At 40.8% G+C, this 23,980-nt stretch overlaps 1 protein-coding gene across 1 annotated transcript in view; it reads left to right on the forward strand.

Moving 5' to 3' along the window:
• Positions 1–23,980, forward strand: part of LOC119738110 (leucine-rich repeats and immunoglobulin-like domains protein 3) — a 62,511-nt gene that overhangs the window by 15,222 nt on the left and 23,309 nt on the right. Inside the window, exon 2 of the mRNA XM_038212850.1 lies at positions 3,488–3,562. Within this exon, the coding sequence (XP_038068778.1) occupies positions 3,488–3,562 (75 nt within the window). The remainder of the gene's footprint in view (positions 1–3,487; positions 3,563–23,980) is intronic.

Raw genomic sequence — 23,980 nt, forward strand, 5'->3', positions numbered from 1 at the left:
CATGCAAATATTTCACTAAATTTCAGAAACATTTTGACTTCTCTGCATTTTAGCTTCAAATGTTTACTGTCTGTTATGTAAAACGTCTTTGGTCTCTGCGCATCATTCCCTCTACATGTACAATGTACACTGTAATTACACTTGACAAATCTACCGGTAGGATCAATAATTACAATAACTATTTTTAACTAACATATTAACCCTAACCCCCTAGGCCCTCTGGCTAGGATGCAACCTCAATCCTGCAAAATCCTCCAATTTCCACCAAAAAAAAATTGGATTCTGCCTCAATCCTCCAAAATCATCCGTTATTTTCTTGAATTTAGTGTGTGGAGGGTGACCACTGCCTCAATCCTCAAAATCCTCTGCCAATTAATGCTATGGTTTGAGGCAGTGGGAATGGCGTTTAGAAGCAGTGCGGATGGAATAGGAGAAAAACACAGGGCTGATTTGTGCATGGCTGAACATAACCAATGCAGGATATGGCCTACTGGCTTGACATAGTGCGTCCTCCACAAAAAAAGTGATACATCTGTGCCATTCATCCTCAATCCTCTAAAATCATCCAAAACCAACAGGAGGATTTTGGAGGAGCGAGAAGGGTTAGGGTTAATCCATTAGCACTTGTATTACATTGTACTGCACTGACATTACTCCTTGATGAATTAATAAACCATGATTATGAGCAGGATAAGGAGTAACATGCAGAGTGCTTTGGGGTTGGCACAGGGCTGAATGGGTCAATGAACGGAAGCTAATGCTGTTTTGACAAATCATAAAAACTTGATTAATTCAGTGATAATATCTTGATCCAAACCGGAGCCTACCTAGGGGAAAAAGCACAGGTGTTAACAGCTCATTTCGCAGAGAGATTCAAAATGAGCCATCTCAGCTCTGTAGAAGCCCTACTGCAAACACTACTGTATCTGATCCCCCCCCATTATATCTCAATCATGTAGCTGCCTAATAAAATAACAGTGGCCTACCACCTAATTAACCAGGGCCTTCCATTGAATTATTGACCAGAGATCAATCTCCAGCCTAGTTGATTGTACATGTATGCCACAGCAAAGGGATTTAGTGTTAATCCTATTCAGCGAGCACACAGGATGTTTCACACCCATCTTTTATCACTGGTTATTGACTGTATAGATTCTGATTGATTCTTTTATTGTGTTGTAAGGAGGGGGGGGGGGAGGGAGGTAGAGAGGGGGGGGGGGATTTCAAGCAATGCTAGGGATATGCAAATATTCTGAAGACAGAGTTGGACACCTGACCAAACAAAATCTCCAAACTCTGATCCTCTGCACGTGTATTGACAGGATAGTGTTCATTTGATCGCAGACAAAAACAACATGGTGCACGGAGACAAAATCATGATTACATTCTTGGCACCACAGTATCCCACAAATGTAGAGAAAAGTATCAGTGACTTTCGCATACTGCACGACCCGCCATGCTTCAACCATACAGAAAACTCCAAGTTCTATGCCAGTAACTTGTTGTAAGAAGCATCTTACGCACGATAATGGTGTGACCAAAAACAGGGTAATAATATCTTACATAATTACATAGGGTTTAGTGGTACAGATTACACTACGGTATTTATCTGTCTGTGGAACTCTCTGTGTATTACAGGTGGTACAGTTTGGTAGTAACAGTAAAAGCTGCATGTAATTTACATGTATGCTCATGCATCTACCGGTATACGGTAATAGCGGTTACATTTTATTACTGTATCACTGTAGATCCTGTTCATGTATATTATTTATATAAAATAATAAAATAAACCTTTGGGAATTGGTAATTCGTTAAGAGCAGTATGGCCTTAGTACGTGTACATGTTCAGTGTGCAACTACATACCATTCATTTATGCTCAAATTCAGTCATATGGTTGGTAGTAAGCCATATTGCGAATTAAATTCCAGTAACTTCTGGAACCCTGACTTGCTCGAATGCTTGGCTCATTTTAACTTTGAATTCTCCAGACCAAAGAGACTGTTGCTATATCACGTGATTCGGGGCAAGCCTTACACTAGCAACCCCCAGCTCCAGAATGTCTTGGTGTCTTTGTACCATTCTCACCAGTTGTGAACAATGTATTAATGCTGAGCATCTCTTACATAAAATGCAACTTTGCAAGAATTTGCCCCGAATCATGTGATAGGCCTATAGCAACAGTGTCTTTGGTCTGGAGAATTTAAGTTAAAACACATTATCTGATTATGAGCAAGTTAGTGTACCAGATGTTATTCAAATTCAACTCGCAAAGGGTATTTATTCGCAAATGGCTTACAATCATGTATTGTATGTGTACATGTGGATGTACAAAATAATGTACATGAGATGTACATGTAATGTACATGTATGTACATGTATGTGCATGTATGCGTAAAGCACATGTTCATGAGGGAAGTTCTGAGGTGGAAAGTCATGTGAAAAGCCATACTCTGGGCACACATCTGTTCAATCACTTAGAAGACAAAATGTGATCCCAAGAAGATCTGGAGTGCGAGTGTTGTACACATGTAAAATCAATTTATGTTGAACATGAGCAATTACATGTCCCTGCTTTTCCTTTATGGCCCAGATGTCAGAATCAATTGGCCATCAAACACACTGCCTAGCCACTCTGACAAAGCGTGACACCACCGGTTTCAATAACCGCACAGCACATGTGATCAATCTCTGGTCCCCCCTCGGTTTTCTTTACGGTTGAGATTTTGTTGCCGAATTGTTCCCGCAGCTGCTTTTTAGGGCCGACTCTTCGTCCCTCCTTTTGGTTCTCCGTTGAGCTTAATCTGGCACAGATCTGGTCGTCAAGGTTACCGATGTCATGTGATGAGGTGCGAAGGGACGCAGCCTGAATCCTCCATCTGAATATTATTGGAAACAGATGTTCCACGGTGGCCGTTACATTTTGCGTGCATCCTTCTAATAAAAAAGTGTTTGCTGTGAATGTGATGTTTGGGAGAAAGACTTTGAAAGTTTGAATCAGGTGAAAGATATTATGTTGACTTGAATCGGGTCTTTTGAAAGAAAGTGACAGTGACATCTTTAGTGTTATAGGCCCCTACTCCTTGTTGCAAAATTTGTGCTTACCAGTAGCTTGTGTTGAACAAGAAAAGGAAAGTTACAAGTCAACTTTGTTTAGTTTTGAGTTTTCACAAAATGCACGTACCGGTACTGTGTAACGATGTTGTTAAATTTTAACATTGATATCATTAAAAATGAGTTAAAAATTTGATTTAAAACTACATTGATGTTTTTTGTATTTATTTTGACTGCAGCAAGTTTGTGTACAAATTCAACTACAGTGATTTTTGTTCCAGATTTGAATAAGGCAATAATTCCATTGTATGTTTCTGTCAATTTGCTTGTCAAAACTCTTATATTGCCAACTTGTTCATAAAAACCAGCAGTCAATATGTTGTTGTATAATAAAATTGATTTTCCACTTTGTGTTCGTCATTTTTCTGACTACAGGGACGTCAGTAAGAATCGCATTCAGACACTACCCAACCACTGGCCCAGCACACGCAACCTGACAAGGCTACTCTTGTAAGTACTATCACAATTTTCACCCTTTTCACCAAATGCACCTTTCTTTTGTTTTGGTCAAGTCTTGTAGTTAGTATTACCCATTTGACCAAGTACATAGAAGTCTCCCTTGAGTACCAGAAAGAACAGCTTACCAAGCCTAAACCTCACATAGTGTTTATGCTGCTTTGTGACAGCATCAGCAATCACGCGGTGGGTTGACGTGGTAGTAATGCACGCAGTACCGGGCACAGTGACTCAGAATTCCAAACTGTTTTTTTTTTCCCCCGTTTATTTCGGGTTTTTCACAAGGTGGCTTAACCAACCGCAAATGCAAAACTGACACTAACCCGACCAGACTCAAATTATGGAAAAACCGACCCGGTTTGAACTGAAGGCGGTTTTGGGTCAGGTCGGTTTCGGTTCGGGACGGATTTGCACAACATTAACCCTAACTCCTAACTCCCTACTGTATTTTTATTAAGTACTGGACCAAGCCCGCCAAAATCCATCAATCACACTGCTCAAATAGTCCATCGTACTCCATCAATATGTAGTCAAACCAGGCCTGCAGAATCAAAATGGGGGATGGATTTTGATTTAGAGGTTAGTTTTAGCAGCTCCATAACAGTGGGCCCTGCTTAGCGTGAAGATTACGAAACAGTATTATCTGCTTTGCAGTTCAATGAAATCAAGACCTGGCAATTGTCCCCAGCCATCCCATCTACACCTTGCCCGTACTGTCAGTGAAATGCTATTTATTTGCCTTGTTGCATCTCCCATATTTATTGTTTACGGCCCAACACCTTCTTGTTTAGCGGTATGCCTATTATCACCACATTGGTGTTTATTTTTATGAGAAATCGACACCCTGGCTTGCCGACAATACGTCTGCAGACATCTGGGCTAGCATTGACTAATACATACGTACATGTATCGTCACCTCTTGGAATCTGTACATGTATGCAGTTTTGGCACTGTAGCTTGTTTGTCATCATGGCCATTGGTGGAATTTCATAAATTTGATCTTCAATTTGTTTGAAGTTGATACCTGAAATGCCTGAGTGACTAGAGGAAGGACTGTACGGGATACAAGTGTTAACTTTTTCGTGACGATAGCAGCAAGGAAAATAGGGTTGACAATCCCCCCCCCCCCCCAAAAAAACAAAGCGCTGACTGTGGGATTATTCAATAGTTCCCTGTTTTGGGGTTTTTGAAGATGGTTGGTACGCGTGCGTGATGCAGTTTGGCAAGTTTTTTGTTAATTTTTTTTACCAATCTTGGAATTCCCGCTGCCATGACCTTCACCTATTAAATGAACATGTGATAGAATAAGCGCCCATTCGCCAGCTCACTGTTCACTGTTATTGTAAAATTTACTATCTCTTCTTTCACTCTTGTATTGAAATTTCCCGAATCTTCAAAAATAAACCATTTTGTGCAGTACTTAAAAGCCCATGCCTCTTTTTCTTTTTGTAAAGATTACTAATTTATGTATTCTTGAAGTATTTATTTTAAAATTTGTATTCATTAATTATCTCAAACTATCTTGACCGATAAAGTTCATCTGATCCTAACCAGAAATCCAATTTTTCTATCTTTGATTCCAAATCTCTTTTCCGCCTTCTCAAAATTTCAATTTTCGTGCCTAAGAATTCAATCACGCTGGTCCTAAGGGACGAGCCTGGATTATAACAAAGCTCTCGGATCTACCACAAATGCCTCTGAGTGACTACACAGCTCAACCTGCACTTTCCTGGTTTTTTTTGCCTCATCTTTTTTCTTCGTTTATTAAAACCATTCAGGTTAATTAAAACCAGCCTGGCCTCCCTTAGCATCGTAAGAGCTGTTCGCTTGCTGCATTGTGCCCAGGGGGACCACGAGGGACTCAGGATGAACCTTTTTCCCCCTGTTTTTTAATCATAGGCGGAGATTATCATAATGTTACGCTTGGGGCATTAAGTGGTGTTGGGGGGGAGGGGAGGTCGGGTATGTATGTATAGTACCCTACCTCTGCCTCTCTTGAGCCATTGTTTATGACCCTGCACTTTAGGGGACAGCTCTATGAGCCTCTAATTTAAATTAAAAAAAAATTCCGTTCAACACAAGTAAAGCCCGAGATTATAAATGTACACGTACACGTAATACTGACTGTGATTAAGGATCTGCAAGGAATTTGGAAATTGGGTGAAAAATGGCAGTTTGCTATTCCTTTACAAAAAAAAAATGAATGTGAAATGACACCAAATAGCTACATTATTATTTTTTTTATTTTAAATAAAAACCTGGACAAGAGTTTCCAACTATCCCTGACCCTTGCACGGGCCCATGGTTTATCTTAATGTTGTCATACATGTATATCTGTTTTTTCCCCCTTTCTGATGGCAATAATACAAATGCATACCAGATAATTATGGTACAGTCTGAATAATCAGTGAAATTGATTTTAAAATGAATTACATTGACACTGACCTGTACAAGTTTGCATACATGTACATGTGCAGTGTTTATTGAATGGTGTATATTTTTTAGTCTTTGTTCCAATGCAAAGTGCACATGCACATGAACAAAATACTTGGATTATGTGCGACTGACTGTCCTACATGTACCGATACACATAGTCAGTGTTGCATTTCTGCCTACATGTATGGCGATCTTGGACAGTTTCATTTTTATCATCATGCACAATATTTGGATGCCGTTTTCCTATGCACATGTCAACATGAACAATGCCATGGTCCAGTGGTTACGGTGCTTGACTCCTGTACGATGGTGTGTGGATTCGAACCCTGTCAGAAACGTGTTGTGCTCTTGGGCAGGACACTTACATGTACATGCACATGTAGCTACATTTGCCTCTCTCCACCCAGGAGTATAAATTGGTACCTATGCTGTGAGGGTAGAGGACTGAATGTGCGCTGATATCGGCTGCCGCGTGGCCTCATGGCCTGATGAACGGGGGAATAATTGTAAAGTGCTTTGAGATTGTCGATACGATGGATAGCGCTGTATAAGCATACATGCATGTATCCATGTACATGTGTATGCAATATGGCTGACTTTCATTTCAGCAACACCCTGACTGCATGAACCTTTGGTCACAGTTCTCCCTCAACAGGTAATCAGAATGCAATCACAGAGTCAACAACAAAGGTGGCAACAAATAAGAGTTGATTCTTATCAATCCAGCCAGAGTCCGATGATAACAACCCAAACCTTGGGATCAGCTAGGGATGCTGCAGATAATAATTGATAAGCCCAATCAGTATCAATGATTAATCTTTTAGGGAGGGTGTTATAACACAGTACTAATGAGGGATGGAGGTCAATACAGCCATGCTGCTACTGGGCTTCGTTAAAGGGGCACTGCTACTGGGCACCGTAACCGTTAAAGGGGCATTCTCATGGACCAGCAGCTATGCTGAATTTAATGAAAGAGATCCGAGCGATTTCCTTCAAATGAGTTTTTTTTTTCAGGCCTTTTTAAAATAGATATGGCAGCATTGAAATAAATGTACGGTATCTACCGGTTACTCTCTAGTTGAAATATTTGTTAAATATTTTTTTTATGAATTTAAAACCCTTTGATAAACATTCTTTAACCAAATTAGTATGGTAATGGGTTTTTTTAGTTTCAAAATTTATGCCTACATGTTCAGATTCAAAAATCATGTGAACTTGTAAATGTTCATCCTTCTTGGGCCGATTGTGCATTCTTCGGGTACCAGAAAACCATGAAAATGCTGATGAATTCCACTGGAAAATTGAAAATCTAGCATCTGGCCTCCTTGCATGTACACAAGAGTGCATCAGAGATCTCTTCAAATGTACCCAGTGAGAGTAGTTCAAATAATTGGAAATTACTCACTAAAGAAATACATGTACATGTTCAAGCGATTCCCATACACTAGCTCTTTACATATGACTCATAATCTAAAGGGACAGGTAGTCAAGTTTAAAAGTGAAAAACGATCATCCTTTTACCCACAGGAATTGAACCATTTACTGGCCAAGTACCGTTGTTTACATGTATAACCCAGTCTTTAAAAAAAGTCTTTTCCCAAAATAACACTTATCATTAAGAATTGATTAATTTGGCTGAGAACACAAAGGGCAAGAGCATGGATTAAATCAGCCAATGCACGCAGTGCTCCGTATTTAGAGGAAGGGAAGTGTAATTATAAACGCGTACAGTGTCTGCATGATAAGGCCAACTTAGCGGCGTGAAGACGGGACTTCTAAGCCTTTCACCGTTCTCTGTCTCTTTCCTGTGACTGGTTTTTACTTGGGGTGGAATTACGATCAAAGCCTGCAGAGTTTTGAAATTTTCTTTCGTTTTCAATCTTTCCTCTCTGGATTTTCGGGGTGACTCCACTCGTAAATCAGTCTAGGAGTCTGCCAGATCGTTCCTCTGGGTTTAAATGTTTTAAGACAGGGTGTCACTTCCAGGGCAAACTTTAGACTTGAGAATTCTTTACAAAATAGTGTCTGCGTTCATTTTGGGGTTTAACATGGACGAAGGCTGTCTCTGAGTGATTAAGAGAACATGGCTGGTGAATTAACCAACTTCCAGACTGAACCTAAATTCAAGCGCAGTGTCTTGAGAAATTCGAAAGGAACTCTTTGATCCATCCCTCAAAAGCCACTTTACATGTAGATTGGTCTTCTTCAAAGTACTTCTTAATGAGATTGGAGCACAGATGCGCTTAACTATAAAATAAACTACAGACGTTTCAGCTCAATATGCCTTGACAGGCTGTGGAACATTACCAAATGGGCATTTAACCTGTCCCTCAATTTGGTAATGATTCCAAAAGCATTAGTAAAAATGAAAAAAGGCAAGAAACAGCAGAAACCTCTTGATAAACGTTGTCAATCAAAAATAACATTAGACGATGATTACCCAGAGCACTTACTCCAAGGAGAATGCTATCGCCAAATATGAGCACCAGCAATCTTGCTGTGCAGTATTGTAATGACATCACTCTCTACAAAATGTCTGATTATTGTCATTTCAAAAGTATCGTCAAATTGACTCCTCCAATTTGCCAGGTGCAGCTGTGGACCAGCCTGTTGTCCGTACTGTCTTTCTAAGTGATGTCTTTCCACAATGTCAGCCACCCTAAGTTGATTGAGTCATTTAGACATGTGTGTGTGTGAGAGACAAATGCTTACTGGACAGCTCAGAATGAGTCTTTGAGCATGAACTTGTTGAGTCCATAGCCCATGTGATTTCCATTGCGAGACTGCCAGTGTACCATAATCCTTGTAATTTTACCCTGTGGAAAACATGGAATCAGGGGGAAAGAAAATGAAACCAAATTACTCTGTCTCACCCTGACTAAGCAGTTGCCATAAAATGAATCGCCAAAAAAAAAAAAAAAAAAAGAAGGAAAGAAAGAAAGGCACGGAAGCATGTCAATCATGCACACCAGACATGTCCCACAAGAAAACCCCCAAGTCCCTTTTTTCCAGTGAAGATAACAAAAAAGCTTGGCACGCATTGGGTCTCAGATATCCAACTACTTCTTGAAACAGGAAGGTTTTGGAAGAACTTGGCACCTTCGACATTTGGAGGGTTTGCAGTCCCCCCCCCCCCTCCTGTGATAGCTAGGGGTGTGAGGGGGCTTAAACCCTCAGTCGCACCTGAGGAGTTGTTTCCACTATCAGGGAAGAGGGGCATCCATGAGGGGTAAGAGTTGTCATCACCACGCCCCTCTCTCAACGCTCCATCTGGTGTTCTGACCTATAATCCCCCAACACTAGCTTGTTGTGCATGCTTCCAGAAGATATGTGGTGTCTAATTCTAGCTTGATACTTTGTAAAAGCATGTATGTGGAACTTCTTTATTTAGTCTTGAAATCTGGAGTCACTTGTAAAAGTTTACAGTGTTCGTGTTGGTGAAAAGCTACAATGAGATGTAGCGTTGGTGATTTGATTCCTGAGCATGTCTTCGTACAGTGTGAATTTGCGTAGTTTCTATAGTCTGAATGACCATGTTATTTTTAAGTGGCTTTCAAAACAAGGGATATTCTTATTTGCCGAATTTCTTTCACATCAAAGGCTGTTAACAAAGATCTAAGGGCATACAGAAAAGTGATTTGTAATGCTAGCAGAAAAAAAATGCTTAGGACTTATTGCCAAAATGCTAATGTCCGGGAGACTCCAATCTGCCAAACCGCAGGTAATTTGCTATACACGCGATATTTTGTTAGTTTCCGCCCTCCGTATACTTCATCTACCCTCCCTACGTAAAGCGGTTTTATTTCTGTATTTGAACCCAAATCTGATGTGAGTGTGGTTGACCGTAATTTTACCTCGACCAGTCAGAGTTACGTCTTATCAGCTCTGGGCAGGCCTGATTGCGGGTGGTTGCGTAGTCAGAAAAAGGTGTTGTGGGGGTGGGGGTCGGTTTGGTCAGGGTAGGCGTTTTGGGGAAAACGACAAAAGTGAAATTCTTCCAGTGAATTTCAATTTTTTATCTCTGAGTCACAAACTGACACCACCAAGGGAGAGGGCAGACACTTGGCAGAAATTTGTAATCTCAGAGTTTTATTCAGCTGCAAACTAATGAACAGTAATGGACTACATGTGCAAAATGCCCCCCCCCCCTCCAACCCCACCCCTAAGGCCTACCCCCAATCTCACTACAGATTCATCCTGTTACTTGTGAGTGGAGAATGTGAATTGACCGTGTGATGATTATAAACAGAGTAAAGAGATCCACAGGCAATACATGAAAAGAAACAAGGAAACTATAAATAGTATGGCACATACCGGGGTACATGTGCATTCCAAGTGATAACATCATACCCACTCAAGTCTAGAGAAATCAGAACTCTATTACAAATGCAAGAGAACCACCCTCCCCCTTCAGCGATCCTATTTCACCCATCCCTACATCACGCCGGCCAAGATTCCGTGATCTTATCAAGTATTCACTGCATTACCCATGCTTCCAAGACAAAAATAAACAAAGAAGAAGAAGAAGGAAAAAAATTGTACACATGAAAAAAGGTGCTCCAGAAAAACTCATGTTGCCATCAGGGATCCTCCTCCATCGTGTCACCATCAAACGCCCGTCCTTGTCACCGTCCGTGACAAGCCGGTGATCAAGTACCTCCAAGCTGGGTCGGCAATGATGAGGGGGAGAATAGCTGATGGGGACGGGGAGAGAAAGGAGATGGATCCTGAATCCCCTGGGGGTGGGGGGGGGGGGGGGGGGTGGAGGAAAGTGGAGGAAGGGATGTTCCAAGTTAACCATACTGACCCAAATACATATTGATGAGCCTCACATCAGTGACAACTCGGGGTATCAATTACAAGTACAGTGAGGATACCCGCTACACATACACAGATACTCTCTCCCTACACATGATCAAATATGTAAGCAATGTCATCAGGCCGGCACAATACATGCACATGTACCGCTAAAGCCCTGGTGACTGACATGTCACTGGAAATAGTATTAAGCGCCCTCGTTGACCTACATCCATATCATTGAGCAGGGCGCTGGGTGTTAAGCCTGTGAATATCGATTGACGGGCACTGGGTATCGACAAGTCCCAAAGGTTGCTGATTAGTCTAGATTTTTGTGTGTGGTTGTTGATACTTGATAGGTTATCAAAAGTGATTGACAGCTTTGGCGCTTTGGGGCAGTGTGTTTCAAGAAAACTGAGTATGCTGCAAGTGCCTGTAAATTTCCAAAAATAATTTCCCTTCATTTCTTTCTACGGTTCGTTCAGCTCAATGATTGATTCGGTTAATTGTTACAATTGAATTGTACACAAAGTCAGAAATCTGCTGGGTTAGAAATAAGTGCTCGCTCCCTAAAAAAAAAATATTCAAAGTGCCTGAACTGCCAGTATAAAGGTAATTGCACTGAATTCTAAAAAGGGAACACTTGTACAAAACACCAGTTCTGAATTGTTTTTGCTGTTGTAGTGAATGGGGGTACCTGTATTAACATTGTTATCACAACGGGGTAATGGACAAACAAATTGGAGCGCAGTGTTATTGCAAGACATCAAAAAGTACATGTACCTGCATGGAATGGCACATCATTGGTTTTTCGTGGCGACTTTCCCATGGACTAATTCATCATATATTTATGATGCGTGCTCACATACCTTGATGACTCACTCATTGACACAGGAGAAAGCGAACCCGGCCGGTAAAAAACAGAATTCAGCGCGGGTCGATACAGCGTTACTTTGCTGCGGATACGGTTACAATCCTACGTGGTGATTTTTTAGATCAGAGTCTTCAGTTTGAGCAAAGAAAAGAGAAAAAAACCCGGTTTCGTCCTTTTTGGGGCAATTCTGTCAGTTTTTTTCCTTCTTTTGGTTTCCTTTTCCCCCCTTTGGTAAGAAATTGCGAAGGAAGACTGGGTTACAAGGAGTGCAGGTATTACCAGACGGCAAGGGTTAGGTTACAGGTTTTAGGTGAAACCTGATTTGGTATTTGGAGGGGATAATCCGTCGAATGTGGAACACGGCCGATGGGCCAATGGGCATAGTCCGTGATTGGTCACGTGATGGCAGCCCAGCGTTCCCATTGGTGGATGGGCTTCAGGGAGTGGCAATCATCATGTATCTGGGTCACAGAGTGCCAAAAAGGCCCTTTGCAGCTAGAAAGACTTTATTGCTTTAGCTTGATTCTTGAAGGTGCAATAATGATTTTCAGGCGTGCCAGTGCTAGTTTGCGATTGGTCAATAGTGTGCCGAGAAAGAGTGTACCGGCTTGCAGTAATGTACTAGTTATTGCTTTAAAAATAACTCATTATCATGTACATTTATCGGTATCTCTACAAACCAGACTTTGTCACTGACCTACCAAATGTTCTCAGTAGTAAAAGTTCGGTAGATATCCTTAGAAGAAGATGACACAAGCTGAACTATTATTAATTTTTATTAATATATCCCAGCCACTTCCTCTGCAGATGTGTGTCTTGACACGTGTTTACCGGTATTTAACCCAGACTATTGTAGGTCTTTCCATGAGTACAGATTGCAAATTGAGTGTGTTAAACAGCAGTGATATGGGTGTTATCAAGATCACATCTGAGAGGTCAACTATTAACCCTCAGGACCCTCCAGGGTGTTCCTCCCTTCCGCCCCAGGTACCCTGGCACCATCATTGTAGCTTAAAGCCCCACTGATCTCTGCTGTTTAAGTGTTGCGGCATCGTTGCGCCTGATATTTTGAATGGGGATGGGCACAATCATCCCAAGACAGCATTTCATCACCAGAATTAGCCGTGCATTTCCGTAGTGGTCAGTCCCAGCTTTACAGAGGTGTGAAGGTTCCAAATAGGCTGCTTGGACTTTTCCCGAGCACGCGAGTGAGCAAACGGCTTTAATCCAGTCCAGCCTGGGGAGTCAGTGGATGTGCTAACAGGTACTTGCGGTCTAACTTGGCCAAGTGACTCATCTAGGTTCTCTTGCATCACCCCCCCCCCCTCCTCCTCCCAAGTCCCTTCCCAAGTTTATACCTGCCCTTACCTGGCACTGATTGACAGATTTTTCGGGCAGAGAGAAAAGTGCAGTCCCATTTTCTCTACCTCCACGTCTCGGGCTCGTGGGTTGCTCGTTGACACCCTTCCTCTGTTGCTTGAAGACATTGTGATAGAAATCAAATGTACGGGGGTCGAGTCTTTCAACAGCGCGCCCCTGAGAAGTTACCTCAGCTGGCCACACAAATGTCAGAATTCTGTTTTTAGATCTTGCATTGTACAGTTGGGAATATTAATATTTTTTTTAGGTTACACTTTTGGGCTGCACAGTTTGGATATCTTGTGGCCATAGTTTGAGCAAGTGTGCTGTAGCTTACTTACATGTACTTACATGTAAACCCATTTATAGCACTTGTGTTACATTGTACTACACCGTATTTACTCCTAGATGAATTAGTAAAACCATAGAGTGCTGGGGTGTTTTTGTAACAGTCAAGGCGGTTTGGGGTGGTATAGACTAATTCGGCAACATCCATTTTCTGCGGTGGCGCCAGCCTTGTGCGAGTCACTCTCGGGTAATACACACACACTCCGGGCTCCTTCAACCAATAGGGCTACCAAAATGTGCACACGCCTCGTCTTTAAGATCGCGTGCTGCATGCACGCGGGCGTGGCACGTGGCACCACGGCAAATATGGCTTCTAATTTTGTTTGGCGAATTACATTGTACACTACTAATGTGTTAATGTACATCATGTACTTACTTGTGTACAGCACGAGACAAAATAACTGTGTAATACCTGTGTTTTGTGAAGGATTGCATGAGTCTTGGTTGTCTTTCAATCTTGGTTGTTTGTTGCACATTGTGATTCTTGCACATTGGGATTCTTGCTTCTAAAACAGACATGAAATACATGTGAACTTCCACTTAGAGCCAAATTCAACTGTGACAAACTAGGTTGATTTTTTTTTTTAGGACTTTGCTATGTTTACATGCACATTAAAAATGTAAATATTCATTGTTTAAAAACTGACATGTTATTCAAAAGAATTTATTTCATTGTAGATGAGATTAAAAGAAAAGTACATGATCCTTTTGTCTCGACCCATCAGCCAACCTTTGGTGTATACTCCCATCCCTAATTTGATCATGGAGCTAGCAGACCAAATGCTCCTCTGTTGGGACTACCCTGACCCACATACATGTAGACCCCTACACGTCAACGCACACTCTTCCATGAATATCATTAACTGGCCACCCCCCCCCCCTCCACCCTCACCCCATCCACCCCTTCAACCTAATCAACGTAATCCCCTTAGAAAAACTCTGCCGTCAGGAAATGATGTGAGCTGCATGATTTCCCGGCAGTGTGGCTAGAGCCTCCTATGTACTGTTTCTGTAAAAGTATTGAGTTTTTTTTTTGCTCAACAACCCACACATTACACAGAATTAATGCATTAAAAATATCCACTGCATATTCTCTCAAATTGTTTTTTTCACTTCTGTAGTAAGCACAACTTAAATTTGCATACCTTGTGATCTTCAAGAAATACATGTAGACCTTTTTCTCCTCAAGATTTTCAATTTGTATGCTTTGTTGTAACGGAAAACACTCCTTTTTTTAAATTTTGGGCATCTGCAACCCTCTGAAAAAGGGCTTTTATTTTGTGCACAAATGAACCCAGCCTGCGAGAGCTGAATTATTCCCTCGCAGCCAAAAATTTAAATTTTGAAGAAATAATTCAATAACTAAAGGTTGGTGGATTATTCAAAAGTGAATAACTTCTATATTTCTAGGAAAAAAGCAGTTAAAAAAAAACAAATCTATTTTTCGATGTGAAACTCGCAAATAACATGGGGAACCAGTTCAAGTATTTTCTTGTCATCACCCTGTATCAATAAGACCTGGGTTTTGCATTTTTACGCATAACTGAAGAGTGCTCCTTTGATCCTGGGACAATTAGGGGGGTCATAAATGTGCTATCGCCCCTTTTGAAAAAAAAAAATTGTTTGCGCCCAAGACTCTTGAAGAGGGTGACAGAATAATTTGGGATTACAGGGACATCATCAGATACTCTGGCCTGATATTCAGAGTTTTCAAATGGGATTCTGTGGAATTCTCGTCTGTTCAGAAATGAATGTGAAGAAATAAGTGTAAATTGCTTCATTGCTGAAACTGTACGTTCCTATTTGTCAAGAATGCCTATTTAATTATGAGTCCAACTCGACGCTACATGTGCACCACATGCCATGAGTTTGTGAACTGTTATGACTGTAATTTATTGACGTGACACGTCTTTTTCAAAAGATCATCGCCAATTTGCAACCGGTGTTATAGACAGAGGTGTCAGACTGCAATGAAATGTGACATTTACGGTTCAGGGCCCTGCATTAATCATATCATATGGAAATATGTACACTGTAGGGGCTCAGAGTATCAACAGAAAAAGGTAAACTCTTTGAGTGTGCAGTGGTTATCTTTACTGAAACTTGTCCATTATGAGAAATGTCATTATGAAAATATTTACTTGTGTCTGCCCATAGCCAATGGTATACGCATCCAGTTCATACATCTATATGCGCATAAATGGACGCACTCGCTGCTTCTTGTGCAAACCCTAAAGGTTATGAGTGGAAAGAAAAAAAAAGAAGTGAGAAATCCTGCTCCCAACAGGTCACGAAGAAGGTAAATTAAATCCGAGCAGTATGATTGACATCATGATAATACTGCGGAGTGACCGGCCAGTGGCCCGAGAAGTCATCAGGCCTCTCCTAGATTTCATGACTTGACTCGGGCTGAAATCCAGCTTCTAATGTTACAATGAATTGGACGGACGTCTCGGACAGCCGACACCTGGGCAATGTGCACGTGTGCGCACGCGTGCGCACGCGTGGTGTCGCTTCACAACTCGCATCTTCAATTCTCGTCTCAGCGGTGACTTCATTGGTTTTCAGGAGACGCCGCAAAGGAGCGCCAGACTTCCTCTGTAGAATGTGTTCATGTCGTTGTCGCTTGGATGAAATACTGTATCTCAAGTGTTCTCTCAGTTACCTGCCGGTGTCCAGTGTACGTGAAGGATCTTATTTTGTAACTGTTTTATCTAGATCAAATTTTGATTTAACTGCATGTCTTTTTATTGGTTGGAGGGGGGGGGGGGGGATATTTGAATCGACCCCTTTCATTCCTCCCAAGAAAGATAATTTTGAACTCTTTTATTCAACCTTGGGAAAAAATGGCATTGCCTCCTCAACAATTCCTTTCTATTCAAATTATTGAAAAATCCCAAATGTTAACAAAAGCTACACAGATGTACAGCTGTCCTCTTCGTTACAAGTTACCCCAACTTCAGGATCCCTCACTAATCCTTTTTTCCCTTGTCATTTGCACTTTTGCAGTACCATCAACATCACCTACCCATTTCGTCTGAGCTCGAGCAAACCAAGAAAATTGACAGTTTCCTTATTCCGCAATCGAATTATGATATCACACAAATTGTTAATTAGGAGAACACGAGCTGTGGGAAAGTTTCATTAAGAAAAAAGTAAAAAAACAAATTTTGCTTGTCATTCTCGTCTCAGACTCCTCAGCCGTCCCTGATGAGCTGGAGCCGGCGTATATTAAGCAAATGTTTGTACAACTAATTGGCCAAGTTTCCGTTTTGAGGAAGCTAAGACCGGTTCATGCCCTCAAGCAAATGAACGTTCCTCGGGCCCTGCCCTGCTCAGGGTGTGCGCAGATGATGATATTGCTAAATTCATGTTACATATTTCTAGCAATTTGGGTACATTTATTTTGATATGTTAATTTTGCTTAAGTTGTACATATCTTGCAATTTAGAATAAAGTTTATAAAAACCTTAACCTAACCATTTCCTCCAAAATTTTCTTTGGAAAATGGAGGAATTTGCAGGATTGAGGCTACTTGTGCCGGTATGTACACGTATGGCAAAAGTGTGTGGCTGATTTTGGAGTATGCACTGTGTCAATGTATTGGGCTGGACCTTGTGTACATGTAGTTAATGCTCAGCCGTGCATAAATTTAGGCCTAGATTATACTTGAAATCCTCTGCACTGCTCCAGGATGTCACTGGCTCTGCCTCAACATATTGACAGTGCTTGCCGGAGGATTTTGCAGGATTGAGGCAGTGGTCACCCCTCCAGGGACCACATTCAAGACATAACGGTAGAATTTTGGACGATTGAGGCTGTATTCAATTTTACATGGAGGCAGTTGGAGGATTTGAGGTTGCATCTTAGCAAAAATGCCTTTAAGTTAAGAGTATAGAAATATTGTTTGCCTCCTCCATGTATCCAATTTTAATTAAATATATATCCCCTTCGCCACAGCAATTTTGGTCAGAAAACCTGTATCATTTCTTGCATCATTCATAATTTGTCATTCTGTTTTGATAAACTTACAAATCTTCTTACAGTAGTTTCTAGATTACTGTATTTCACATGTTCATTGTTTGAAGATTAGGTGCAAGTATGTACTTGCACATTTCAACCTTGAGTTAAGTTTAGGTTATGTTACGATGTCTCACCTTAACCTTGGAGGAAAACCGCATCATTGTAAGTCACTTGAAAGGAACTTTGTCAAAGTTTCTGTACCACTCACAGTCACAGCCTCCTTCCATTTCCCCGGATATGTCTGTCAACCCTCAGCATGTTGGCCAGTAGGTGTTACAAAAGCTACCTTGGATCTGTGCAAAAGGCCAATCCTGAAATGATTCATGACCTACATGTAGACTTGCTTTTATCCAGTCACAAGGCCTTTTGAGAAACTATGTCTTTGTCTACAGCATTGGCTCATAATATCCTTTACAATCAACTTACTTCCCAAAGTAAATTTATGAACCACACCCGGACAAAAGAAGCGAATTCATGTGGAACTTTCAGAATAAAGGCGTCTCAAAATGTTTCACAACCTTTGTAGACTCAGTCGTACATGTAAGTCATTTGCGAAACCTAGGCTGCACTCCAGCTTCAGCATCATAATATCCTTCACAGTCATCTTCCTGAAAAAGATTTTGAGTAACTGAAAATTCATGAGCCACACCCTGGCGAAAGTAACACATTCATTTGAAACATTGAGAATAATGCCGTCAGGCTGTATTTCTTTAACCTGGCCTCTTGTATGTCATCCTGATAATAAAACGTGTTTGCCACGTCTCCTTTCGCAAACAGGCAAGCTACCCCTCGAAGCTCCCCCATGTATGATGATGGTTGCAAGCCTTCGCCCACAAGCAACCTCATGCATTCTTCATTGAATGTCATCAGTAGGTCCTTTTTATCCCCTCTTTCATTCTTACTTTTCGAGAGAGGCCATATTTTTGAAATTCAGTACAAGGTGCATCAGCGTGCGGGAGAGATTGTCTCAGCCGTACCTGGAGGGTCAGCGTCAAGTGCGCGGTTAGTGTCGGCTCGCTATTAGCACCCTGCCAAAAGGTTTTGTTTAAAACATTTCTGAAGTGCCTGTGCATATTTGCCAGCACGGCCATATCTTACAATGCTGACTCATCCGCACACCTGTAAGAAGTACTTCACTGTTTCTTAAGTAAAACCCAGCAATCATCTTTTTTTCTTTTCTTTTTTTTTCTCTCTTTTTTCCCTCGTAATGCATTTACTTTCCTGCGGCCTTTTGCGCTGTTCTCCCAAGTGCTTGAGAAATTGTAACGTGGACTCCTCAGATGAGGTTTTTTTTTATTGTTGATTTGACATTTTCTGAGGATTGGTACTTCTGGCGATATGAATGAAATGTCATCTGAATGTGGCACTAGCGAGCTGTGTCTGTCCAGTACTCAGGAGTGGCTTGTGGCTTGAGGGTGGGGGTACAGAGTGGCAGAGTCACCGGCGCTAAAAGGCTAGAGGGAATATGGGAGAAGTTTGTGCAGGCATGGCGGAAAAACAAAAAAAATGCATTGGTTTTCCACACTAAAAGCCACTTGTACGGAATGGATTTAAAGTTGGCATTCCATTGCATGGGAATTCTAGATCGATACCGTATTAATGTTTTATACGTTCATCCATCTTCTCTCCCCCCCCCCCCCCACCAAGCAATTGAAAATCCTTGATGATTCACAGCAATGTCCGTCCATTATTCAAATAAATACATCAATGGGTACATGAATGTTGAGGATTTTTTCATGATTCCAACAAATTTCCAAGGTCGAGATGGGACAGTCTCCCTTGTAATGTGATGTTGCAGAGATGTCACAATTGTATGAACATTTATTTGATAATCAAATTGATAGGGGTGTGCATTTACAGGTAGTACGGGAATCAGGTACCCGATAGAAAAAAACACGGGTACCTGGGTACCCATGAAAGAAACCCAACCCGAAATTCAAATCTCGGAAGTTGCTGTTGAGATTGTTCATGAGGTCCGCACGATAATACTGCCACATCGTTGTGCTAATACAGCAAGATACAAGTGTGTACAGTGAGCTTTACAGTTTACGGTGTACATTTGTAAATTGCAACTTTCACAAAATATGTGAAATATGTTTTGTTTTCCCATGTAGCCTGGTTTTCATTTTCAAAATCCTCCACAAATGACATTCAGAGCCTTTCTTTTTCATTGTCTGAGAAGCTACTAAGTAATTTGTAAAGTTGGTTGCGGGTACCTGAATCCATAATCTGGAACCGGTTCCTGGCATTAATGATCGGGTACTTGGGTACCTGGTTCCGATGCAGAGCCCTACAAATTAAAATTCAATATTGTAAACTACAAAGTCAAAGTTTTATTAAAAAAAAAACAACCTCTTCTCAAACAATGCACATTCCTATACTATGTTCACCATTCATCATGTGATTGCTGTACCGGTAGGCCTATATTCTGTTAATTTTAATTGTTCATTATTATAATTAGGATGTTTGGAAATAAATCATATCAAATCAAAGCATATAATCAACAGCATACATGTACATGTACATGTAGCTTGGTATGCGTGTTATCGCGTGAGTCTCAATTCTTTCGCACCCATCTGTATGGCCTACATTTAAAAAATAGAACACGTTTCAGTATTAAAATTACACACATTTCCATTTTCACACATTCACACATTATATTACATTGTGCCTGTAATTTCCACAAGAAAATTGATGCACCTATTCATCTGTATGTATCGTATCCATTCATTCACGTAAACTCAACAGTTTAACGCCAAGTGTTGAGAAATCTCGTCGACAAAAACCGATCTCTCTTCCTCCCCACTTGTATAGTACAAGCCTCATGGCCCCCGAATGTGGATTGTATAGGGCCCCTGAATGTGGATTGTATTGGCCCCTCCATTCATAACGAGCTGCACAATTAATCTTGCTTAATGCATTCAGGGAGGGTGTCTAAGTTAACACACCATTACGGCCCCTATTCGGATAGTGCACTCTAACACCACGAGTCCTGTACCAACAGAACAACATTAGTCAACGGGACGCGTTTGTTTTGTTGACGTCCCAACAATAGACTCCCATCAAGTATCGATTGGCAACAGTAATTTTTCTTTCCAATTTGCCCATATTTTTGACAGATCACATAATGATGTGGTTTTATGATTTTTTTCTTCGTTTCTTTTTCCTTTTTTAAAAACAAATTTATTATTATTTCTTAATTTTCATATCCCGGACCTCCTTCACTAACACGCATTAATTCATTGAACAGGCCGGGTTTGGACGAGGATCAATGCACTTTTACTCCATACACTTTGCACCATATGGGGGCGGAGTGTCAATCGGCCATGGAGGGGAAGGGAGGTCTTTGTGTATTTCCACATGGATGCACAGGCCATTCAGTCAGTGCGTTGGATGCGTAAACCAGTTATTCTGGTTCAGGGCACCGGTACAAGGAACATTCCGAGATATGATTGACTGGATTGTGCCTTGTCTGCGATTCACATCAAAATAGAAAAACTAGAGTGTTGTCGCTTGTTCATTTGGGAAATTGGGAGAACAACGCCTGTTGGTTGTGAACTGGAATATTATTCCAGTATACTCCGGTTCAAATCCCCATAGAAAAAAATAGGGTTTCAAAGTTTGAATAGAAAATTTATCAGAGTCCACACGTTTGTCAATGTACTTTCCCTTCACTTAAAATATTACATGTAGTTTGCATGTTGTCTTGGAGGGATTTATTTCTATCATTTTTAAAATATAGTTTCTTTAGTAAAAGAATCCATTTTGCATGATGTGTTTTTCAAAGTGGGGGAGGGGGGGGGGGCAATTATGTCGTGTATCTTGCTGTGCCTATGTTCTATATGTATATGTACTTGCCTGTGTAATTTGAACTTGGAAACGTGTCTCATAGCTTTGCTATGTATTTTTGTGAGCACTATAATGTCCACTTCGTATCTTGTAGCTCAGCGTTTTTTTTTTAAAGAGTATATTGTCTACATCTGGGACAATACGAGTGAAAGGAGAGCGAAGTACTGGGTGCGTGCAGAAGGTATTACCTGGGAGGGCTAGGGGGCTTTCGGACTTACTCCGAACCCCTCATCAATCATGACTGCACAGATGGTATCCCGCTCCTGCACCGTTCCTCCTCACTCCCTGAGCCTTAATCCCCTAGCATTAGGGGTGTAGCAATTACTGAGGCCCGTAGTGTGAGTCTTTGTGGGCGCAAAAATAGAGCATGTATTTTGGACTTGACAAAATGGAGTTGAACTTCAATGGGAGTTGGACATAAGGGATCCCCAAGACATTTCTGTTAAATTCTGGCTTGTAAATTTTTGTCTCCTTTTTGTCTTTTGTGATATTTTTTTTTGTATGCCATTAAAACTAGAAAAAAAACCTGTAGAAATTCTTTGACAAATTTTGTTGTTTTGTAGCTCTTCAGTCTGTAAATTTGAGCAGGGTGAAGAATCAACTTTGGTGGGTTTTTAGTTGATCCCGAAATGGGATCTGGCTGGTACCCGAGAGGATATCGCACAGTGAACATACACAGTTTGCCCGGTACTAGGCAGACATTTGACATTCGGCAAACCTTTGACTTTGCAAGCTCAGTGTTCCTTCAGGATCTGTGTTCCATTTTTTTTTAACACCCAAGCTTACCGGTACATGTACATGTACATGTATGTAGATGATTATGAAAGATTAAAACATGCATACTGGTATAGCCTATATAACTATGTACATGTATAGCCTATAAATGTTAATATTGCCCAAGTCCTTCATTATAGACCTTGCATATTTGCTCCTATTTGTATTATCAAGCAGGAGACTGTCCCTTTTCATGGCAACACTGTACATAGTTGTCCACATCAAGCAGAGCAAGCCCCAGGCAATGTGTAAGAATAGACTGCTAGGGTCAAGCCTACACAGCGGGGCACAGGGTAGATAACAGTGACCTTCCATTAAAGCCGGGCCAGAGGGGAAACATGGGCTCTCCTTTCTCTCCGACTCCTTCTCTTTTTTGGGTTGCTTAAAGGTAGACTTTTGTCCGGAGATCACCAAAATTTTGTTTACTAGCCATATTTCAACAATCTGGGACAAAGGAAATCCACATTTAATTAGGCCAAAAAAAAAAAATTGTTCTGCTTCCGATTACATTTGAAAACAGGGTAGGTAGGTAGGGGGGGGGTGGGCAGTTGTTTTTGTGTAATCATATGGAGGTGTCTATTTGTAGTCAAGGATAATAAAAAATACAAAAATTTGGGTAGGGGGTGTCAAAATAGGTTAGGTACATGTAGGGTAACCGGAAGCAGATTTTTTTTTTTTTTTAGCCTTATTATATTATTATTACTATTAATTAATGGTTTATTAAAGGGAAAATACAACATTTGCAAACATCAAAAAATAAAACTACCAAATCATTTTGAAATACCTTGCTGGACTGTTAGTGAATGACAGTGTAAAGCATCCTGTAAAATCATGGCACCTGGTATACTGTCATTTTCAAGAAAAGTGGTATTTTTGTATCAATTTCCAACGCTGATCGGCCGATCAGCGTTGGAAACAACTGGCTTTTTTCTCAAATACTGGCCCCAATTGACCATCGCACTTGTTTGCAATCGACTACAAACCTATGAACGGGTACGAGCCAGCTAGACTGGTTCCCTGACCTTACAATTCCCCAATGTATGTAAACTGCTCTGTTTCTTCTTATATGGAGTCAGGGAATCAGACTACAGGAAAATGATCGTTTTCCTTGGTTTTTATAGCATTTTCGAACCCAAAACCTCAAAAAAGTCAGTGTAACTATATCTGCTATATATTTCCAACCCCCAAATTCCATCCTTTTCTGAAAATTACAGCAAAAGCAAATGATGTATATTCCCTTTAAAAGACTTTTGCAGCCAAACAGCTGAATTACAGTCAGTTTCCAGTCAATTAACATTTGTCTAAATTCACTGAGAAAATGTTGGGAAACCCTGCTTGTTTAGATCGGATGCGGCAGGAGTTTTTTGCACTTGTCTAGACCTATACAATATTTCAAGTATCAAAACAGTAAAAAAAAAGACGGGTACTGCATGCATTAAATTTATATGTGACAATTCATAGTGAAATATTAGGTCCCACGCTAGCTTCAGAATTACACATGTGGAAATCCTAGCGCACACCCGTTTGAAGAACATTTTGAAAAGGACAATGTTTGACCGGAATGACGACTACTGTTCCCACCGTTCAATTTTTGAGGACCAAAATGTTGTATCAAGACATTCCTTTGTGCAATGATAACAAGAAAAAAGCAAATTCCCAAAGTATAGTTTTTAAATGTGAATTGTATTCTGCTATTTAACAATCTTCCAGCGATTAACATTTCGTGGTGAATGCATTTGTGAACCAAAAAAGAGAGCTTTCTCTCAAAACTGCTCCTTTAAGATCAATGCCTTCCTATGCACCATAGAAAACATTTCATATTTATGTTGTGGCCCCACAGGTTCCTGTCCTCCTTGAGGTCGTAACTCGATTCCTTGACAGGAGAATTTTTTAGTGTTCATCAAATAAGACTAGTAGTTGGTCAGTTCTTTTATTGGCCAGTGGTCAGGCAG

The sequence above is a fragment of the Patiria miniata genome, unplaced genomic scaffold, assembly GCF_015706575.1.
Source record: "Patiria miniata isolate m_02_andy unplaced genomic scaffold, ASM1570657v1 HiC_scaffold_3, whole genome shotgun sequence".
In the NCBI taxonomy this organism is placed as follows: domain Eukaryota; kingdom Metazoa; phylum Echinodermata; class Asteroidea; order Valvatida; family Asterinidae; genus Patiria; species Patiria miniata.